The sequence below is a fragment of the Eucalyptus grandis genome, chromosome 1, assembly GCF_016545825.1.
Source record: "Eucalyptus grandis isolate ANBG69807.140 chromosome 1, ASM1654582v1, whole genome shotgun sequence".
NCBI classification, from domain to species: domain Eukaryota; kingdom Viridiplantae; phylum Streptophyta; class Magnoliopsida; order Myrtales; family Myrtaceae; genus Eucalyptus; species Eucalyptus grandis.
In genome coordinates, this window is record NC_052612.1 from 26,882,186 (window position 1) to 26,901,337 (window position 19,152).

Here is a 19,152-nt window from a genome sequence, read left to right on the forward strand (position 1 = left end):
CTTCAACCCATCAGAGATTTTTGAGGGTTTGTGAAGCATTAAACCGACGACAAGGACAAGCCTTTCGGCAACACTAGGCATGTCACGCAAAGCAATGAAGTCATTACGTTTACGTATTTAAGAGGTTGATTCCTCAGGTTACGATATATACAAGGGTTCCCTTGTCAAGAAAGTTTGAAGAATCACGTAATTGGCTCCATAATTGACCAATTTGTTTGGGTGTGAGCTGGATCAAGTCAATATCTCTGGATATGCACACAAGACACACCAAATCAGATACGAATAGCCGATCGCCATAAGTAGAAATGAGATCTTCGGTCTTTTAGCAAGCTCTTTATTCTTCTTATCAAGTATAGTCTATATTTGCAGGGTCAAATTCAAGCGATCAATACATACAGACTCATTTTTTTTCGAGGTAAATTAAAAAGGGTTAGAAGCCATAAAAGTCACAAAACTGGGATCGGACCTCTGTCACTCATACTAACGACCTAATAAAACTCGATTTAACTTAATTAGCAACTGACTAGAAACTTGGATATTAAGTCGATGGAGCGTGAAACTCTTGCGATATCTCGAACTAATGAATTTCAATTGAAGTTCATGAATATCGTATTGTGGAAGTCTTCGTTTTGTATATTGGCACATCTCTTCTTAGGCTCAGAGCTAAAATCATATATTAGTCAACTAAATGCTCTTGTACACAAATTCTTAGAAATCTGATCCAGTCATCTAAGTGACCGAGGGACTTTTTTTCTTGATTGGGTAATTCAATCGATTCAGGTCACTAAATTGACATCAAGGATGTTGGGATGGTGCAATGAAATTCCAATATTTTTATCCAAGGAGATCGCCAAGCGAAAGTTCAAGTCCGAACTTATCAATATATTCAGTTGGATCAATTTTACTCCAAAACTTAAGTCAATGGGTTATGAGCTAATTAAGATACATTAACTACTCTGAATCACACCAATTTTCACATGTGAATCTCAACAATCACCCTCATATGTGGAATCAGTGTTAGGTTTACTTTCCCTTAATTCAGATATCATTCTATATTAATATATCTTAAATTGAATCTCTAGCGCCTATCTTCATCAATGGTCTCTTTCCCCTAACCACACCATGAAGGCTACTATGGGGGACCATGTTGCTATTTCATAATGCTCACTACTTGGATCACAAGATTTCTTCATTGATATATCCACCAAATACCTAAATAGATTGAGAGACCTGCCAATCTACTATCGGTTTTGATGCCACTTATTGGAAGCGTGCAATAGAGGTACGATAATTCAATTAAGGGTATCACCAAGAGAATACCCAAGTCCAAGCCTAAGCTTGTCAACATATTTAGTTAGAGCTGTCTTCATTCAAAAACTTAAACTAATAATTTATGAACCAATTAAGATATATCAACTGTTCCAAATCACACCAATTATCATGTGTGCATCTCAACAAATGACCCTATATATTAGAATTATATCTTGAGCTCAAGCTTGAGAATGGATACAAACCATATTTTTTTCGGTTGAACGACCCATAGTTGAATTAAAAGGCAAACCAAGACATATTTGGAAAGTTCTAACTGACTCTTGCCAATAGGATTGTGGCTAATGCAAAGATGAAATTTAATTGTCCTACCGAACTTCTTATCCTTTTAATGTGCAAGAGCGCCCTGGTTTGTGCAGTTCGTGAATTACATTCCATTGTCGTAATTTCTCTTTGTGGATTTGATCCGAGATAAAGTTTATTGGTGTCTGAAGCCGTGAGAAAATCTTATGGTGAGCTTTGTGTACTCCTCTCTTCATCTCATTGCTTGATTTATAATGAAATCCTATGCTACTCTTCCCATGGACTAATTAGAAATTGAGAAACACCAAGAGTGTTTATGTATTGCTCTTCCCATGGAGTAGGTCAAACCAGCAAACCGTCTATTTCTTTCTTTTAGTTTATTATAGGGTTTGATCGCTTATTTTTACAACTCTGTGCATGTTAAAAATATCTAGAAAACATAGAATAAGTTCGGTTAAAAATCACATTTAATCCACTAATTCCCCTCATAACAAATACCAATTGCAGACTTATTATTAGCTCATTGTTCTTGAACTTGGAGAAAAATTGTATCATTCCCTAATTTGTGATGTCCCTTGCTACAAAGACCTTTTTCTTCTGTCAGCTTTTTAATCTATAGTATGGCTACTATGAATCATTAGTGTTAAGTGAGTCTTCAATGTTTGTTTATGATGTATCTGTAACATGATTTCTAAAACTCCTCCTTCATGTATTTTCTTTTTGCTCCCGAATGAATCACATAACCTAATATTTAATTGAAAGGTGAATGTTTTCTTACATAAATCAAGATATGTCGTTATCTCGTTTCTTAAAATAATTGAATCATGTCGGTATCTACCACCTTCGAAATGCAGAAATGTGGGTCGGAGAAAACCCCAGAGAGGGACCCCACATCCACAACGCCTTGGCGGAACTTCACGCCATCAAAAGTCGACCAGCTTTCGTACCAAAAGGTAATGTTTTAGCTTCTTTGAGTAACCTTAAGTACACCAAGACTAATCTACAAGCCGACATAGTTAATGGGTACTTACCATGACGGTGTGTAGGTGGACATTTAAGCAATTGGACCAGACTATCAACACTTAATCAGAATTTGCATGTACGATTTTAGTAAATTAATCAAACTGTAGATCGACTTCAGTACACCCAGTATTTATTTATTTTTCGAGTAGGAAGAAAACGAAGCCTTTCTAGAAGCCTCTATATATAACCCTTTGAAGACAAGTCCAAGAAGCAGCACGAGTCTCATCCAGGACACTAGGAGCACAGACCCTCAAAACAAAAAAAGGAAACCCAGCCATCATCTCTCTCTTCTTTGCCTCAAAGCCATGGCTTGTGACAAGAGTTTCTCCAGCAGTTACATGCTGTTGAGCCCAGAGAAAGTCGGCGTCATCGATCTCTTTCACATTTTGATGTACAGTGATGTGCACAAAAGAAAATGCGTGGACTCCTCCAAGGAAGGGGAGGAGAGCTTCGAGCGAAGGTGGATCATGTTTGTATCAATTCTCGTGCAGAAGCTTCTGCTTCTTGTGGCCAAACCCATGGCTTGGAGCGGGTTGGCTATCGAGTTTTGGTTGAATCTCGTGTTGAGCAATCGGGGCCTCGGAAGGCTTCTCGTCAACTGCTTTCGAGGTCAGTCTGCATAACTATTTATCACTTATATGCAACAACAATACTCCATCAAAACAGTTTGAAACGAGTCTATCTGGTTATGTTGTTGCTTCATTAGTAAAAATGTTCATTACTGAGCGAGGTGAATCAATTGCTAAATGTGTGTTATGGTTTCTGCGTCAGAAGTCCCACTACCTCGTGCTTTACACAGCCTGTGTTTGGTATGAAGAATCATTTCATTTCACACTGGCGTATTTGCAAAGCTGATGTGATATGACCAATAAAGCACGACCCCACATTTTCATTTTTTATTTTTTATTTTTGGAAATGGGACAGAAGCAATAATGGCATCTGATCAGAAATAAGATGTGTGGTTAGATTCATGATACCATTTTAAATAGGGTGCATGATCATTTAGAGTACATGTCGCTCACCAGTACTGGTAATGATCAAGCACTACACTGCTCAAAAAGAGGGAGTAGTCTACCTAATTGTTTTGACTTTTCAATTGGAAAAATGATGAGTCATAACATGGGGTTGTCGACAGGGAAGGTGGTGATGCCGGATAGAGAGTCAGGGAGATTCCTATCCTGCCCTGGCAATTGGGACAAGAGAGTGGAATTGGACAAGAGCATCAGTCCTGGTGACAGCGAGTACTACGCGGCTCTCTGCATTATGGCTTCCAAAGCAGCCTACGAGAACGAGGCCTACCTCCAAACCACGGTCACCCGCCACTGGCAGGTCAAACTAGAGAGAGAGAGAGAGAGAGAGACTGTACATAGTTTGAAATTAATCTATGAAAGCATGGATCAGATCGGGACCAGGTCAAGACAACTAAGCATAATTTGTCCGTTCTTATGTGCAGATGAAATTCTTGGGGTTCTACAACTTTTGGAATGGTACGGAGCTACACCGACATCTCCGTAGCTGTAAATAATACCAAGATAATGACTGCCATATGTCGTATTCGTTTTCCTTTTGCAGACTATCAAGGGAAAGCAACCACTCAAGCCTTCATGCTACGTGACCGCGACACTATCGTAGTGAGCTTTCGAGGCACAGAACCTTTCGACGCGGATGCGTGGAGCTCGGACTTCGACCTCTCGTGGTACGAGTTCCAAGGGGTTGGCAAAATCCACGGCGGGTTCATGAAAGCCCTCGGGCTCCAAAAGACCCTGGGTTGGCCGAAAGAGCTCGACCCGTGTCTAAAAACGCCTGCGCCGTTGGCTTACTATGCCATAAGGGAGAAGCTAAGGGCACTGCTCGGCGACAACGACAAAGCGAAGTACATATTGACGGGCCACAGCCTGGGAGGCGCGTTGGCGATCCTCTTCACAGGGATCTTGGCCATGCATGGGGAGGCGTGGCTTCTGAAGAAATTGGAGGCAGTCTACACATATGGTCAACCTAGGGTTGGAGATGAGAAGTTTGGAAAGTTCATGGAGAGGGCCTTGAACGAATATAAAATTGAGTACTTCAGATTCGTTTATGGGAATGATATTGTGCCTCGGTTGCCTTACGACGATTCAGCTTTTATGTTCAAGCATTTTGGGAGATGTTGCTACTTCAATAGCAAATATAAAGGGAAGGTGAGGATCTCTCTCTCTCTCTCTCTCTCATATCATGCTGTGATTAAATTAGACAACTCATTCAATTTTCTTATTTGCTTAAATTTTTATACACAGATTGTCCGGGAAGAACCGAATAAAAACTACTTCTCGCTTCGACAAACAATACCGATGATGTTGAACGCTTGGCATGAGCTCATGAGAAGCTTCACGATTTCTCGTGAGAAGGGACCAGATTACAGAGAAGGATCATTCCTAAGGATTTTTAGAGTGATTGGTCTGCTAATTCCAGGCATACCAGCTCATACTCCGTATGATTATGTAAATGCTACAAGATTAGGAACGTCTCAGTTATTCCGACCTCGACAAAGACTATGAATAGTTATAGTTTTGTACAATGTAAGATTGGCTTTTGGGATTAAATTGAAATACAACTTCGTGGCCAATTTCATTAGGACTGTAATTAGCGGTCTATCTCGCTCCATATGCTTTTTTGTAATATGTTATACAGGTATTGTCTGTGCATTTCCTACTTCTTAAATTTTTAGATAAAAAGACCTATAAAACAAATTTGGTTGCAAAATACGTGTCAATGAGGTTAAATCTATATATTGGGTGGGGGAAAGAGATGTAGCCTTCATATGGAATTGATTTTTGTGGAAATTTTTTAAGAAATTGTTTGGACCTAGCGGGGCAAGGGCCACTACCGGCCCACCCTTAGGTCCGCCACTGCCTCCTTGTACTGTCGTGGTGGCGAGCATCACTTGCTAAACCGCATTTCTTCTTAAAGGCATTATGGATGGATCAGAATCCACACCTCTAGACTTATTTGGACATCGCCACCTCGGCATTCAAGAGCAAGAGTAGAGCCTTACTAGGCATGTTTCCGAGAGAAAACGATCTGTCTTATAAGAGTTTTCTAGCTTAGCTTTTGTGTGATCAGAACAAACTACGTCATCGCAGCTGTTATAGATAACTTAATGTAAAAAATCACCTGGAGTCTCAATTGATATTAAACTTTCCACGTAAACAAATCTATATAAAGGTAGCCATCTGTACTGCCTTAGCAAACGCACTAATTAGATAGGCACCCTTTCACAGCCTGCAGGCAAGATCCCTCGAGACGGTTTTTCAAACTGGCGACGAGAGGTTTGTTAGTATTTTCAAGAGGACGGTTCTTGTTCTGAGCATTGTGGTGACGGCAACTGCAGTTGGGTTGTTTGGATAGGTTATGGCATTTACCTGCGCTCTTGCTACCGTCTTGATATATCTCATCGTTCTATTTGCATGTTATTTGAAGATTGAAGGTGCCATGCTGATTAGTAAGGAGTAGCTTGTGGCAAACACGGAACCAACTGAGGAGGGCTAGAGGTTTCACGGATCGAATCACGTCAACCCGATATCCGATTTATTTTGTTGAATTATTTATTTTATTGTTCGATCGCTTGAATTTCACAATAGCTATTGTTAATAGATGCTCTTGATTAATTAGCAAGCTGGATCATGAATTTTTTTCATCCTATTATCATGTCTTGAGTTGTTATATATTCCATAGCGTGGTTTGCATTAAGGCAAGTGATCAATTTCGAGAATAGTTATGCGGATGTTTCGCCTTTTGCTGCTATTGGTGTATGGATGCCTTGTTAATGTATGTGAACGAGTTGATTTGGTAAGATCTATCTTCCTTGGGCCTCAAGTTCCTTAAATGACAAGTCATGAAAAGATTGGGTTAAAGATAGAGAAGGCTTTCCGTTATTGATTGTATAGTTTTGGGCGTACAATCATTGGATGATACACGTTGAATTTGGCCATTGCTGAGCCAACCACAGGCAAGAAAGAATTTAAAAGGAAAGGAAAATAAACAAAAGATAGAAAAAAAACTAAAAGGAAAAAAATAGTAAAATATTTAGAAATTTTTTTAAAAAGTTCCGAAAGTTGTCCAGGTCAGTATTAACCATACCATGTAGGATGACTGGTGTTCACGTCCATGTCAAGTCGACAATATCATGTCAAAATTAACTGGATTGATTCGATTGGCAAATTTTTACAAAGTCTATGATTAATTTGGACAAATTAAAAGGTTTATGATTAATTGGCCACTAATGTTTTTAACGATCTTCCCCAACCTTATTTCCTGCATTCTTTTGGCCATACCATTTGAAATGGGAGAACAAAACCCGACCTGAAATTATTTAAGAAAGCCTGGATTATTGAGAGGGATATAAGGAAATAAACGCCCTTGCATCAGTCGGCGATTGACAAGGAAGTTTCCTCGACTGGTTTCCAAGGAAGAGAAAGACTCCTGAAGGGGCACACATATTGCGGTTCGTATGTTTATTGTTTCTGTTCAAAAGAAGAAAATAACAATTTACTCGTGTTTTCTGAAGTTTATTTTTCAGGGCCACAGGTGAGCTCTGAAAACAAGCCGCACATGGTGGTTTGTGCAGGGAGTTTATGTCCATTTGAGAAGTCTCCTCTGCGAAGACGTGAATGTTTCAAGCCGCAATGTAAGACTTCACGATCTATTTTGTCGAGCAATTACGTGAGAATTTCATTCTCCTCTCGCTTGACTTAGATTGCAAGTTGTGAGTTTCTGCATTATTTAACAACACATCAGGTGGGTCAAATTCAAGCCACTGTAATGTTCGAGTTTTCTTCTTGTTTGGTAAACGGAATGGGCAAGAAACCATAAAAATAACTAAACTGGGATTTGAACTCACCATTCAATCTTTGACTTGGAAACATGGTTTTACTTAATCGACGACCGAGTAAAAAATGGATATGGAACTAGTGAATCTCAATCGAAGCTTATGAAGATTGTATTGTGGAAACCTACATATTATTAAGCTCATTTTGTAAATTGGCAAACCTCTTCTTTGACTCAGAGGCAAAACCACATTTTAGTGATTTCCAAAGAAAACAAGTCCATGTTAGGAAAGTCCGAACTGGGCTCTTGCCAATAGAATCCCGAGTGATGCAAAAATGAAAATTAATTTCCCTCAAGACTTCTTATCCCTATTGGAGTTGAAGTTCATTTCGACCGCAGATAACGATTTTATATATATATATATATATATATATATATATATATATATATATATTTGGATTGTGCGTTTGGTCTCTTCAGCATAATGAGTACGATTTATATTTTCTGTTAATGTGCAAGAGCGCCATGGCTTGTGCTGTTCGTGAATTACATCCAATTTTCATAATTTTTCTTTGTGGTCTTATCGTTTGATATATAGTGAAATCATGTCCTGTTCTTTCCTTGGAGTAATTGGGAAACTGAAAATACTAATAATATTTACGTGATTCGAGTGTGGTTGTAATATTTTATCGTTTGATTTATAGTGAAATATGTATTGCTCTTTCTATAGGGTATGTTATACGAACTAGGTCATGTAAATTTGATGCCTTTTGTTTTTCAAGTTTTTGTTTAGTTTATTACGTGTGCTCAATAGCTTGATTCTACTCTACCATATGTGCTCAAAGCATCTAGAAACAATGAAAATAGAAAGTTAGGTTGTATATCAAATTCAACCCATTGAAATCCCCCAGAACAATGATCCAAATGGCAATTGCATACTTTGGACGCATGACATTTGATTCTCTATTGTGTAAATTGAATCAATTTTCTCCCTAAATATTGAGATATATATCTCCTATTTGAATTTAAAACTTATATGTGGGCCACATAACAAAAAACTGCAGGCCTGATTTTTTTGCTAAGTTTAAAGCGAATGATTCCTGCCGTCTTTAGTGCAAAGACTGATGGTAGGGCCTGCTTAGATCTCTCTAGTCGCTACCATTTACATGACATGTGCAACACAAAAAGTGAAGGAATTGAATCTCATGGCATAACATCAAATTGGAATGTGAACGTTTTCTTAGATAAATTAAGACATGTTGTAGCTAGGGCTGTCAAATGGGTGGGTTCAGGTTTGGATTGGGTCGAAAATGGTCTAACTCAAATTGATCCATTTAACTCGTTTTGACTCATTTATATATAATACAAAGTTAGTGATCCATACCCGACTCGATTTATTTACTAAAATACTTCAATATTTGATCCAATTTATAAAAATCCGAATCCTCTAAGTTAGACCGCTTTTGTATGAGATGTTAAAGAATTGGCTTTTACAATTGCATAGAATTTTTATTTTTTGTATTGATTCACAATGAGAATGAGAGAAAGATAACTTGGTAGCGAATTTATAAAATTATAACAGCAAATAACGTGGAGGAATTGAAATTTTAATTGAATGGAATATAGGATATTGAAAAAGATGCTTTATGTTAACTATGGAATGCAATGACAAGAATTAAGATTAGAATATTTCGTAACAATAACAATGCCGAATGCAACCAATGAAATGTATACTGTAATAAGTAACATATGAAACTTACAAGATTAATAAAAATAATAAATAATAGGGAAAAATGAAACTGGCTTAAAATTTTTAATAAGGGTGAAGTCGGACTCATCTTACAAGCTAATCAAGATTTCTCTAAACTTAGAACAATGTGAGAAGTCTATTATTTTCTCATAAAGACTGAAGATAAAGTCACGAACGTGGGTTGTGTTTGGGTAAACTGTAAACCATATATTTTTGGGCTTTGCCATTCTTAATCCATTTATGAACATAACTAATCCATTGAAAATGAGTTAAAGAATAAATTAAATCGTGTCGTTACCACCTTCGAAATGCAGAAATGAGGGTCGGAGATAACTACAGAAAGAGACCCCACCTCCTCAAGGAGTTAGCTTCCCTTCACGAGCCCACCAAAGTTGATCGGCTTTCATAACAAAGAATTATAATTTTTTTTTCCGACGAGTAATCTTAAATACAGGTGGACAGCTAAAAAATTGGACCAAGTACAATCAACAGCTATCAAAAGTTACTTATTCATTTTCTAACCAGGAAGAACAAGAAAACGAGCTTTGTTAATCAGCCAAGGAGCCCTCTATAAAGAACCCTTTGAAGCTAAGTTCAAGACGCAGCACAAGTCTCATCGAAAACGACAAGTACTCAGACCCTCAAAAACCAAAAAGAAACCTAGCTATCTTCTCTCTCTTCTTTGCCTCAAAGCCATGGCTTGTGACAAGAGTTTCTCCAGCAGTTACATGCTGTTGAGCCCAGAAAAAGCCGGTGTCGTTGATCTCTTTCGCATTTTGATCCACAGTGATGTGCACAAGAGAGAATTCATGGACTCTTCCGAGGAAGGAGAAGAGAGCATCGAGGGGAGGCAGATCATGTTTGTATCCACTCTTGCGTGTCTTGGAGCGGGACGGCGATCGAGTTTTGGTTGAATCTCGTGTCGAGCAACCGGAGCTTTGGAAGGCTTCTCGTCAACTGCTTTCGAGGTCAGTCTGCATGATTATTATTATTATTATTATTATTTTTGGTGACCCGAGAAGCGCCATACGCTCCCACCTCCTACGTGCCGCAGGTAAGTCGAGCAAATGACGAGGTGGGGAGTTGAACTCTGGCCTTGCGGGTGGCTAGCGTGCAAGTCCACCATCTTTGTCACCAACAGGATGGGTAGTCTGCATGATTATTTATTACCAATATGCAACAGAAATGTTTTTATTAAAACAATTTGAAAATGAGTTTATGTAGTTATGTCGATGCTTCATTAGTAAAAAGTTCATTGCTGAGCGAGGCGAATCGATTGGTTGTTGCGTCAGTCAAATACCTTTTGCTTTACTCAGCCTGGGTTTATTACCAACGTGCCATTATTTCGAGGTCAGTCTGCATGATTATTTATTACCGGCAGTTATGTTGTTGCGTCAGTCAATACCTTGTGCTTTACTCAGCCAGGGTTTCGTATGAATATTCATTTCATTTCACACTGGCGTATCGCCAAGACAGTGATCCCACATTCCAGCGTCTTGTTTTTGTTTTTGTTTTTTGTTTTAGTGGGACAAAAGCAATAATGGCACATGGTTAAAAATAAAATGTGTGGTTAGACAAATGATTACATTTCAATAGTGGTGCACGATCATTTAGAGTACTTTTCGCCCGTCAATACTGACATGTTCATTCATGAATCATCTAAAGTCCCTTGGTTTAGAGTTTTCCCCAACTACTTAAGATAAAATTAGCTCAAATAAAAAAATTGCATTTGGTCTGAGTGAAAACAAGGGGACATTGCATATATTTTTTTTTTTTTTTTGAAACCGAGATTTGATTTCATAGGCATAGAATGGCAAGTTCAACGAGCTTCAATAAACTCCTTCCAGTTTCCCCACACAAAAAGCACTTCCGCGACTTCATCGTTAGTTCGTTAGGGTCGAAGAATAAATGGCCGAGCTTGTAAATATTATATCATTTTTGGATCCGGCTCACTCAGATCCAAACATTTCCAGTAAGAATACATTATACTAAGGATGACCGACCTTATCCAGTACCTAATTAGGCTCATCTGTGCCTGTTGATAATTCCTACACAAGAACAACTTCTTATGATTTAGTTTATCAACCATCAGAAGTTTCTACAGACTAATCAATTGCTGTATCCTCTAGAAAATACATGTGAGTGAAGAAATTGATCGAGCAGTTCACTGCTCACAAAGTATGAGCAATCTGCCTAATCGTTGGGACACTCCACTTGGAAAGACGTTGACTTGTTATGTGTGGTTGTGAATAGGAAAGGTGGTGATACCGCATAGAGAGTCGGGGAGCTTCCTGTCCTTCATCGGCAACTTGGACAAGAGAGTGGAATTGGACAATCGCATCAGGCCTGGTGACGCCGAGTACCATGCGGCTCTCTCCATGATGGCTTCGAAAGCATCTTATGAGAACGAGGCCTACCTTCGAACGACGGTCACCCACCACTGGCAGGTCAAACCTGAGAGAGAGAGAGAGAGAGAGAGAGAGAGAGAGAGAGAGAGAGAGAGAAGTCGAAAATAAACTCGTACTTGTTTGAGGTTAATGTATAAACGAAAGCATGGTTGATGTTTGTGACCGAGTCAAAGTGATGACCAGAAACAAAAAATCGAGCCAATCCATTCAATGTACACTTTGTGTAGCTTAACAGTCCGCTAGAATTAAAGTCAAAAGGAGTAAAGCAATTAATCTTACTTCATACTAAAGAACTCAATTAACCAAGTTCCTAATACTTGCGCAATTAACAGTAGAATTGCTCATTTATTAATAATTGTGTCCGAACTTTTGTGCAGATGGAATTTTTGGGGTTCTACAACTTTTGGAATGGTACGGACGTATATCGCCATCAATGTACCCATAACTTATAAACCAAAATATAACTTGCCAGATGCCTTATTCGTCCTTCTTTTGCAGATTATCAAGAGAAAGCAACCACACAAGCCTTCATGCTACGCGACCGTGACACCATCATGGTCGCCTTCCGAGGCACGGAATTTTTCGACGCGGATGCATGGTGCTTGGACGCTGACCTCTCGTGGTACGAGTTACCAGGCGTCGGGAAAGTACACGGTGGGTTCATGAAAGCCCTAGGGCTTCAAAAGAGCCTAGGTTGGCCGAAAGAGCTTGACCCGCATCTGAAAACGCCCGCGCCGTTGGCTTACTATGCCATAAGGGAGAAGCTAAGGGCACTGCTCGGTGAGAATGACAAAGCGAAGTACGTGGTGACAGGCCACAGCTTGGGAGGCGCCTTGGCAATCCTCTTCCCGGCGATCTTGGCCATGCATGGGGAGAAGTGGCTGATGGAGAGATTGAAGGGGGTCTACACGTTTGGTCAACCAAGGGTTGGAGATGAGAAGTTTTGGGGAGTTCATGGAGATGGTCTTGAAGGAACATCAGATTGAGTACTTTAGATTCGTCTATGGGAATGACATTGTGCCCAGGTTGCCTTATGATGATTCAGCTTTCATGTTCAGGCATTTTGGGAGATGTTGCTACTTCGATAGCAAATATCAAGGGAAGGTGAGGATCTCTCTCTCTCTCTCTCTCTCTCTCCGTGGCTAGTTATATTAGTTGGTGGACAAAATGGTGCTCATGGTAGCTTTAGTTAAACGATAAATATATGCATTGCATATTTTACCGAATTGAGAAGTGGATAAAGCATATATCATTGGATTAGCATCGCTTAAGAAAAAGAATTTGCCATCCAGAGCGTCTCAGCAATAAAATTCCTCCAAAGTAAGAAACATGGTCACGTCCATGAACTTCATCAATTGGAGTGCTAGGAAACAATTTGCGGTGTAGTGAAGGCGAAAAAAGAAGGAAGAAAGAATGAATTAACCTCACATAGCATGTTGTGATTGGATTACATATTCAGTCTTCTTGTTTGCTAATTTTTTCGGGAAATTTGTCCAAAAATCCTAAACCTGTTGTACCATGGGTAATTTTTTCTTATCTTTTGCCAAGTTAGTTTTACAAATTTTGACAATTTGTCACTGGTTATCCTACGTAGTACAACAAGCGTTGATGTGGACAACTTTTGCTATTTTTTTTAATTTAAAATTTTCTGTTATTTATTTATTTTCTTTCTTTCTTTTCTTGCTTTGGGCCGGTGAGGTTGAACCTCGCTTGGTGTGGGCAAGGGTGTCATAGCCCTCACATAGATCCAAGCAAGGGTCGACCGGAAACCTTGCTCAAACCAAAGCTGAAGAAAAAAAAGAAAGAAAGGAAGAAAAATAAAAGAAAAATTAGAGAAATACAAAAATACAAAAATAATCAAACTTAATCAAAGTTAGCACCGGTCATGGCATGTAGTATAACCAACGTTCACTTTAGTGATTTCGGCCAAAATTAGTTAGAAAAACTAAATTGCAAATTAAAAGGTTTAGGATTCCATCAATTGCTACACAACAAATTTAGAATTTTTCTGGTAATTTTTCCAAATTTTTCATATGCAGATTGTCCAGGAAGTACCGAACAAGAATTACTTCTTGCCTCTACAGGCGATACCAATGATGATGAACTCGTGGTATGAGCTCCTGAGAAGCTTCATGATTGCTCATGAGAAGGGACCGGACTATAGAGAAGGATCATTGTTGAGGATTTTAAGAGTGATTGGCCTACTAATTCCAGGCATACCTGCTCATGCTCCTCAAGACTATGTAAATAGTATGAGGTTAGGAGTGTCGCAGTTATTCCTACACCAACAATGACTGAATAGTTATGGCATATATAATGTAATAGTGTCTCCTGAGATTGGATCACCAAGATAAATTAGTTGTATTGTAAGAAAAGATAGAAGTTAAAACACAACTGCAATTGATCTCATTAGGAGCATAAGTAGCGGTCTATCCCATTATGTATACTTATGTAATATGTTTGCACATTCCTAATTATTAAAAAACTAATGTCAAAGATATCAGATCTTACAATTCAATGAGAAATCACTAGAGAAATAAATCAATAATAAGAAAGAACACTAGAGATTTACATGATTCAGTTTGAATGTTGGTAACCTACTCTATCAAAAGAGTTAGCAGCGAATAACCCACTAATCACTATGAGAATTATAAAATAATAATCGGTTACATACTTGAGTATTTTTCAAATCTAAATCACTCTTGAACCCACGGTATTTGCAAATAAAACAACTCAATTTGGATTCACAACTCAGAAGCACAAATCCACCCATGTTCAGAGAAAATTTTCATTTCTATTGAAGAAAGAACTTTCCACTCTAGGAAAAATCACTGTAGTTTTTAAAGAATGAAAGTTGAACTAAATAACAAAAGGAAATCTTTGACCGACATGAAACTTCCTCTTGTTATCCCCTAGAAGATTCCAGCTTCTCACGAACCAGAGATTAGGGGTAAGTATGGTTCAGGTTGGACCGATCCAATACTTAACCAAGAAACGAACAACCAACCTGCACAATGTTGGTCTCCGATTTTTGGGATTGAGTACCAATCTTGTTGAGCTTAGGACCAAGGACTGGGTTGACTTTATGAGTCCGGTCCGATTCCAGAATCAATCTAGGATCAAATGATTTTTTTTTTTCACTTTTTGCATTCCCTAAAATGACAAACATATTATTTCAAATTGCATACTATCAACAGTGAAATATTGAGTAACTAAATTATGAAAAAATACATATTAAACATAAATATAAGATAAAGTAACGACATAAATTTACATTTCCTAGAAGCAACAAACCATAAAAACAAACATGTGAGACGATGGAACAAAGATGGGCGGCGAGGCGAGGGAATAGAGGCGGGAGGCAAGGTGAGCGGTGAATAAGGCGAGCGAGGCGAGCAAGGCCAGGAGGCAAGTGAAGAAGATTTTTTTTTTTTTTTAAGGTTGAATAAGGGTTGGCTTTCTTTCTACTTTCTAATTTACATGACAAACTGAATTGCGAAGATAACAGAGGAGGAGGCACTAGAATTTATATAGACAAAAGATATAGTATATAATGTATAATATATTAGATAATATATATATATATATATATATATATATATATATATTTAATGTACAGGGTTGGTCCGAGTTGGACCAACCCAAAACTTTCAAGACCGGTGACAACTTACATAGTATAGGGTTCAAGAGTCCCAAGACCAAAGACTGACCTAGTTTCCCCGAGAATCAGACCAGGATCAGGGGTTGACCTTGAATCGATGCTTACTCCTTCTAGGGATAACAGTAACCATTTAAAGCCTCATGATGTTTATCACATGCGTTTCAGTTTGGGTTTTATGTTGATTAAAAAATTAGTTTGTGGTTTTTTTATGGTATTAGTTTAAATATTTAACGTCAATAATATAAAAAAAATTTGGACCTAGGTCTGCCACTGCTCCTTGTATTTGTCATGGCAGCAAGCATCACTTGCTACATTGCATTTCTTCTTAAAGGTATTATGGATAGAAGGGAATCCTCACTCCAAGACGTATTCGGGCATCGCCACTTCGGCATTTAAGAGCAAGGGTAGAGCCGACCGAGGGCTTGAGGTGGTTGCTGTTCCCTGTTCCCTGTGTCCCAAGGAGCCTGGATAAGCATCCTCTTCACCTCGTCCATCAGCTTCGAGATACCATGTTCTGCCCTGCCTACTGATCGTGACCATCTTCCTACACTTGAAGATGAAAACACATGTTAATTTTACTGTGATACTAAGTGCATGAGAGGTTCATTGGCACAAGACCTGTCCTTATAATATTTTCTTTAGTTTATTTATTTTTTCCCTTTTCTAATTTAAGCAACTAATCCATTTTGTAATAACATTTTGCGACGCGAAATTACACTGAAAAAATTTGGAGCAACTTAAGTCTGGGGTGGAGGGAGAACCATTTTTCCGAGGTAATCACTCCCCAAGAGCTCGGATGATAATTTACCGACCCGCGTTTAACAATTTGGCTTTTCTCTTTAGCAGGGAAGAGGATGATTTGCTGAAACTTATAAAAGACATTTTTGTTCCCCTTTGTAGACAAATACAAAATGAAGAACAAGAGAGCCATTTACTCGTGTCTTGCAAAAAAGTCAGTGGAAGGGAATTTTTAGACAAAACCTACACTTAATGATGCTAGAAATGAAGTAGAGCAAAGCTTAAAAAGCTCCGGTTCTTCAAATGTGTTACAGACTTCAATGGATTACACCGATGTAAACGTACACTGCTTTCACTTTTATCAATATTTTTCTACACTTGAACAAATTTTTCATGAAATTGTACTCTTTGAAATTAAGTAGCAGCCTTCAACATTTTTCTACACCCTGAACAAATTTTGTGACATTGACCGTCTGTTGTGCATTAAATCGAGTGCTTTTGTGTGGTCCATGGAGAAGAGATGAACTCTTTTTTTCTTTTTTTGGCTAGAAACTAGAGATGAACTCGTTCTACACACAAACTTAACTCTTGGAAGGAAAAGTAAACAGCATCATAACCACATTTTTTTCTTAAGGTATTATAGATGGAGCAATGCATACGTCTTGACCAATACATAGCTTAATTTCACAATGCCGATTTTCTGATTTGCTTATATTGCTCTTTTCGACATATGAGATTCTTCCCTTTGAAATTGACATTTCTCAAATACTATGAACATAGACAGATTTGTGTTTTCCACTCATGAAAATCCAGCCTTAAATGATTAATGCAAAACCGTACTTTTTGACAAGTACAATACTTCATCGATGGTCCAATACAACTGCATATAAAATGTTTCATAGTTGAACATTGAAAATCTTTTAGTTTCGAATCAAGGGAAAAAGGTCCGAGTCAAGATTTTATCTTTTCGTCCTACTATCATGTCGAGTTCTATATCTTTTGTGGCGTAGTTTGCATTAAGATGAGTGATCAGTATCGACATTACTTATGTGGGCGTTTTGCCTTATTGGCTCTTGATGTATGGATGCGTTGATAATGTAAGTAGATCAATTTATATCAATGAATCTGTTTTCATAGGGCCTGAAGTTGCTCTCGTTGAAGGTCCTATTGCATAGAGAACCTAACATAGGGCGACTCATGGCATTTGTCTTCACTAGAGGGAATTTTGCGGTAGTGTTGGACCATCGATGAAGTATTGTACTTGACAAAAAGTGCAGTCTTGCATCAATCATTTAAGGCTGGACTTTCGTCAACGGAAAACATAAATCTGTCTACATTCATAGTATCTTGAAAATGCCAATTTCAAAGGGAAGAATCTCATATGTTGAAAGAGCGATATAAGCAGATCGGAAAATAGGCAATGTGAAATTAAGCTATTTATATAAATAAAAATATTTGTTTATCAAAAAATGAATGATTGAAATTATTTTCTTAAAATAATAATCGATTGTGGTATCGAAGATAACTTTTTAAGGTAATAAGATAAACTTAATATCAAATATAAATAATCAAAGATATGCAAGATATATGCATATACTCATTTCATTATTCAAAGGGAACAAAATAAGAGGGCCGCAAAAAAAAGAAAAAAAAAAGAATGAGTATCAAACTAAACCGCTCTGATGAATTAGAAAAAAACCATCTTCCCTTCCTAAGTATCTGCGCATAATCCTCCTCCACACTGCTTTGCTCATCTTCCTTTTCACTGTTCACCTCAGGCATAGACTTCTCAGACTCCTCTTCATCTGCTTTGGTACCTTCAGCCTGTCTTTCGATGTGTAAGCTTTCATGTTCTTCTCATACTCAACCTTCCTTTCATCAGCCTTGGCTTTATAAGGAGCCTTCTCAGCATCGGATAACGACAACCACTTGTCTACCCCAACTTTGCCAACAGCAGCAACGGATTTATTATTAGGGTGTTTCTCCTTATACTGCTTTCTGAACTCTTCCATGAAGACGAAGAAGGCACCGGCAGGCCTTTTAGGCTTGTTAGGATTCTTCACCTTCTTCATAATGCAGAAAAGAGACTTGAGAATTTCTATATATTTCGATGTATGTAGAAAGAGAAAAAAGTACATGAAATCTATTTATAGACTTTATTAGATGGCTATTGGGAAAATTATTAAAACAGTCTTAAATCTATTGCGATTTTTTCAATTAAGTCCTAAATACTTTTTTTTTGGCCAATTTAATCTTAATTTTTTTGCAATTGCGTCAATTCAATTTATCTGGCCAAATTTGGCTGGCGAGTGCTAACGTGGATGCCAGCTGATGCTAATGTGGTAATTTTTTTTATAATATTTTATTTTTTGAAATTTTTTTGAAATTTTTTATTTATTTATTTTTCTTTTTCTTCTTCTTTTGACCGGCAAGGGGCAAGGCCTCGCTGTCGTGGGTGAGCTCATCCTCACCGTTGCTGGTGAGGTCGACTCGCCCAGCCATGGCGAGGGCAAGACCCACCGTCGTGGTGTTGGGTCTGGGCGAGGGTGAGACCTCGCATCGCAGCGGTGGGCTTTTGTTTTCATTTTTAGCCACAAGAGATGTTCATTCTTGAGTTCACGCAGCCCATCATAAATCATGCCTGTTGATTTCTTTTTGTCTTGATGGAGGGATTGTCAACACAGTAATCAATTTTATTAATACTTTAACATTCTCGTTTTGAATATTTCCACGGCATTTTAATAATCAATTTAACATTTCTATCATTAGTAAAAAAAAAGAGGGTAATTGTGAAAAAGGAAAAACCCATTAAAAAAAAAAATTGTAACTTGCAATACTCTACATCTTTCTTGAGTTATGTGTGATTAATGCATCGAAAAAATGTTTTTTTATGAAGTATATATATGACAAAGTCCCCAGACACTTGTTAACAAGGACCGTTATTAGCACGACCTAGCAATTTCACTAGTTTTTAAGCCTATGGAAGCGCGAAGTTACCCTTTCATTTACTTCTCTGATAAGAAATGATTTGCTGTGCAAACACAATGCAATCTTGGTCAACCTCTATTTGGAGATATATCCATCTAAAATACAATATATTGATCCCTTGTTTAAATTTTTTCCTATTTCTCCTATATCTTTTCCACTTCGGGGGTGTCCTATTCCGGCATGTGCTGATTCAGAGACCCTCACTCACC

General features: G+C 38.1%; 1 protein-coding gene and 2 pseudogenes across 1 annotated transcript; 2 read left to right on the plus strand and 1 right to left on the minus strand.

Moving 5' to 3' along the window:
- Positions 1 to 2,657: 2,657 nt before the first annotated feature.
- LOC104416785 (triacylglycerol lipase OBL1) lies at positions 2,658 to 5,144 on the plus strand. The gene is made up of 5 exons (XM_018859928.2): positions 2,658 to 3,204; positions 3,731 to 3,924; positions 4,049 to 4,082; positions 4,168 to 4,772; positions 4,869 to 5,144. Exons 1-5 carry the CDS (start codon positions 2,901 to 2,903, stop codon positions 5,127 to 5,129), a joined length of 1,398 nt encoding a protein of 465 aa, XP_018715473.2. The 5' UTR covers positions 2,658 to 2,900; the 3' UTR covers positions 5,130 to 5,144.
- Positions 5,145 to 10,215: 5,071 nt separating this feature from the next.
- On the plus strand, positions 10,216 to 13,850 carry LOC104416638 (annotated as a pseudogene).
- A 1,721-nt stretch (positions 13,851 to 15,571) lies between these two features.
- Positions 15,572 to 18,027, minus strand: LOC104416637 (annotated as a pseudogene).
- Between the last annotated feature and the right edge of the window lie 1,125 nt (positions 18,028 to 19,152).

Bases quoted from the DNA above. Each gene is read 5' to 3' on its own strand.
- LOC104416785 (XM_018859928.2), top strand. From the start codon at position 2,901: ATGGCTTGTGACAAGAGTTTCTCCAGCAGTTACATGCTGTTGAGCCCA. The intron at 3,205-3,730 runs GTCAGTCTGCAT...GGTTGTCGACAG, and splicing joins TCTCGTCAACTGCTTTCGAG to GGAAGGTGGTGATGCCGGAT. The intron at 4,083-4,167 runs GTACGGAGCTAC...TTCCTTTTGCAG, and splicing joins GTTCTACAACTTTTGGAATG to ACTATCAAGGGAAAGCAACC.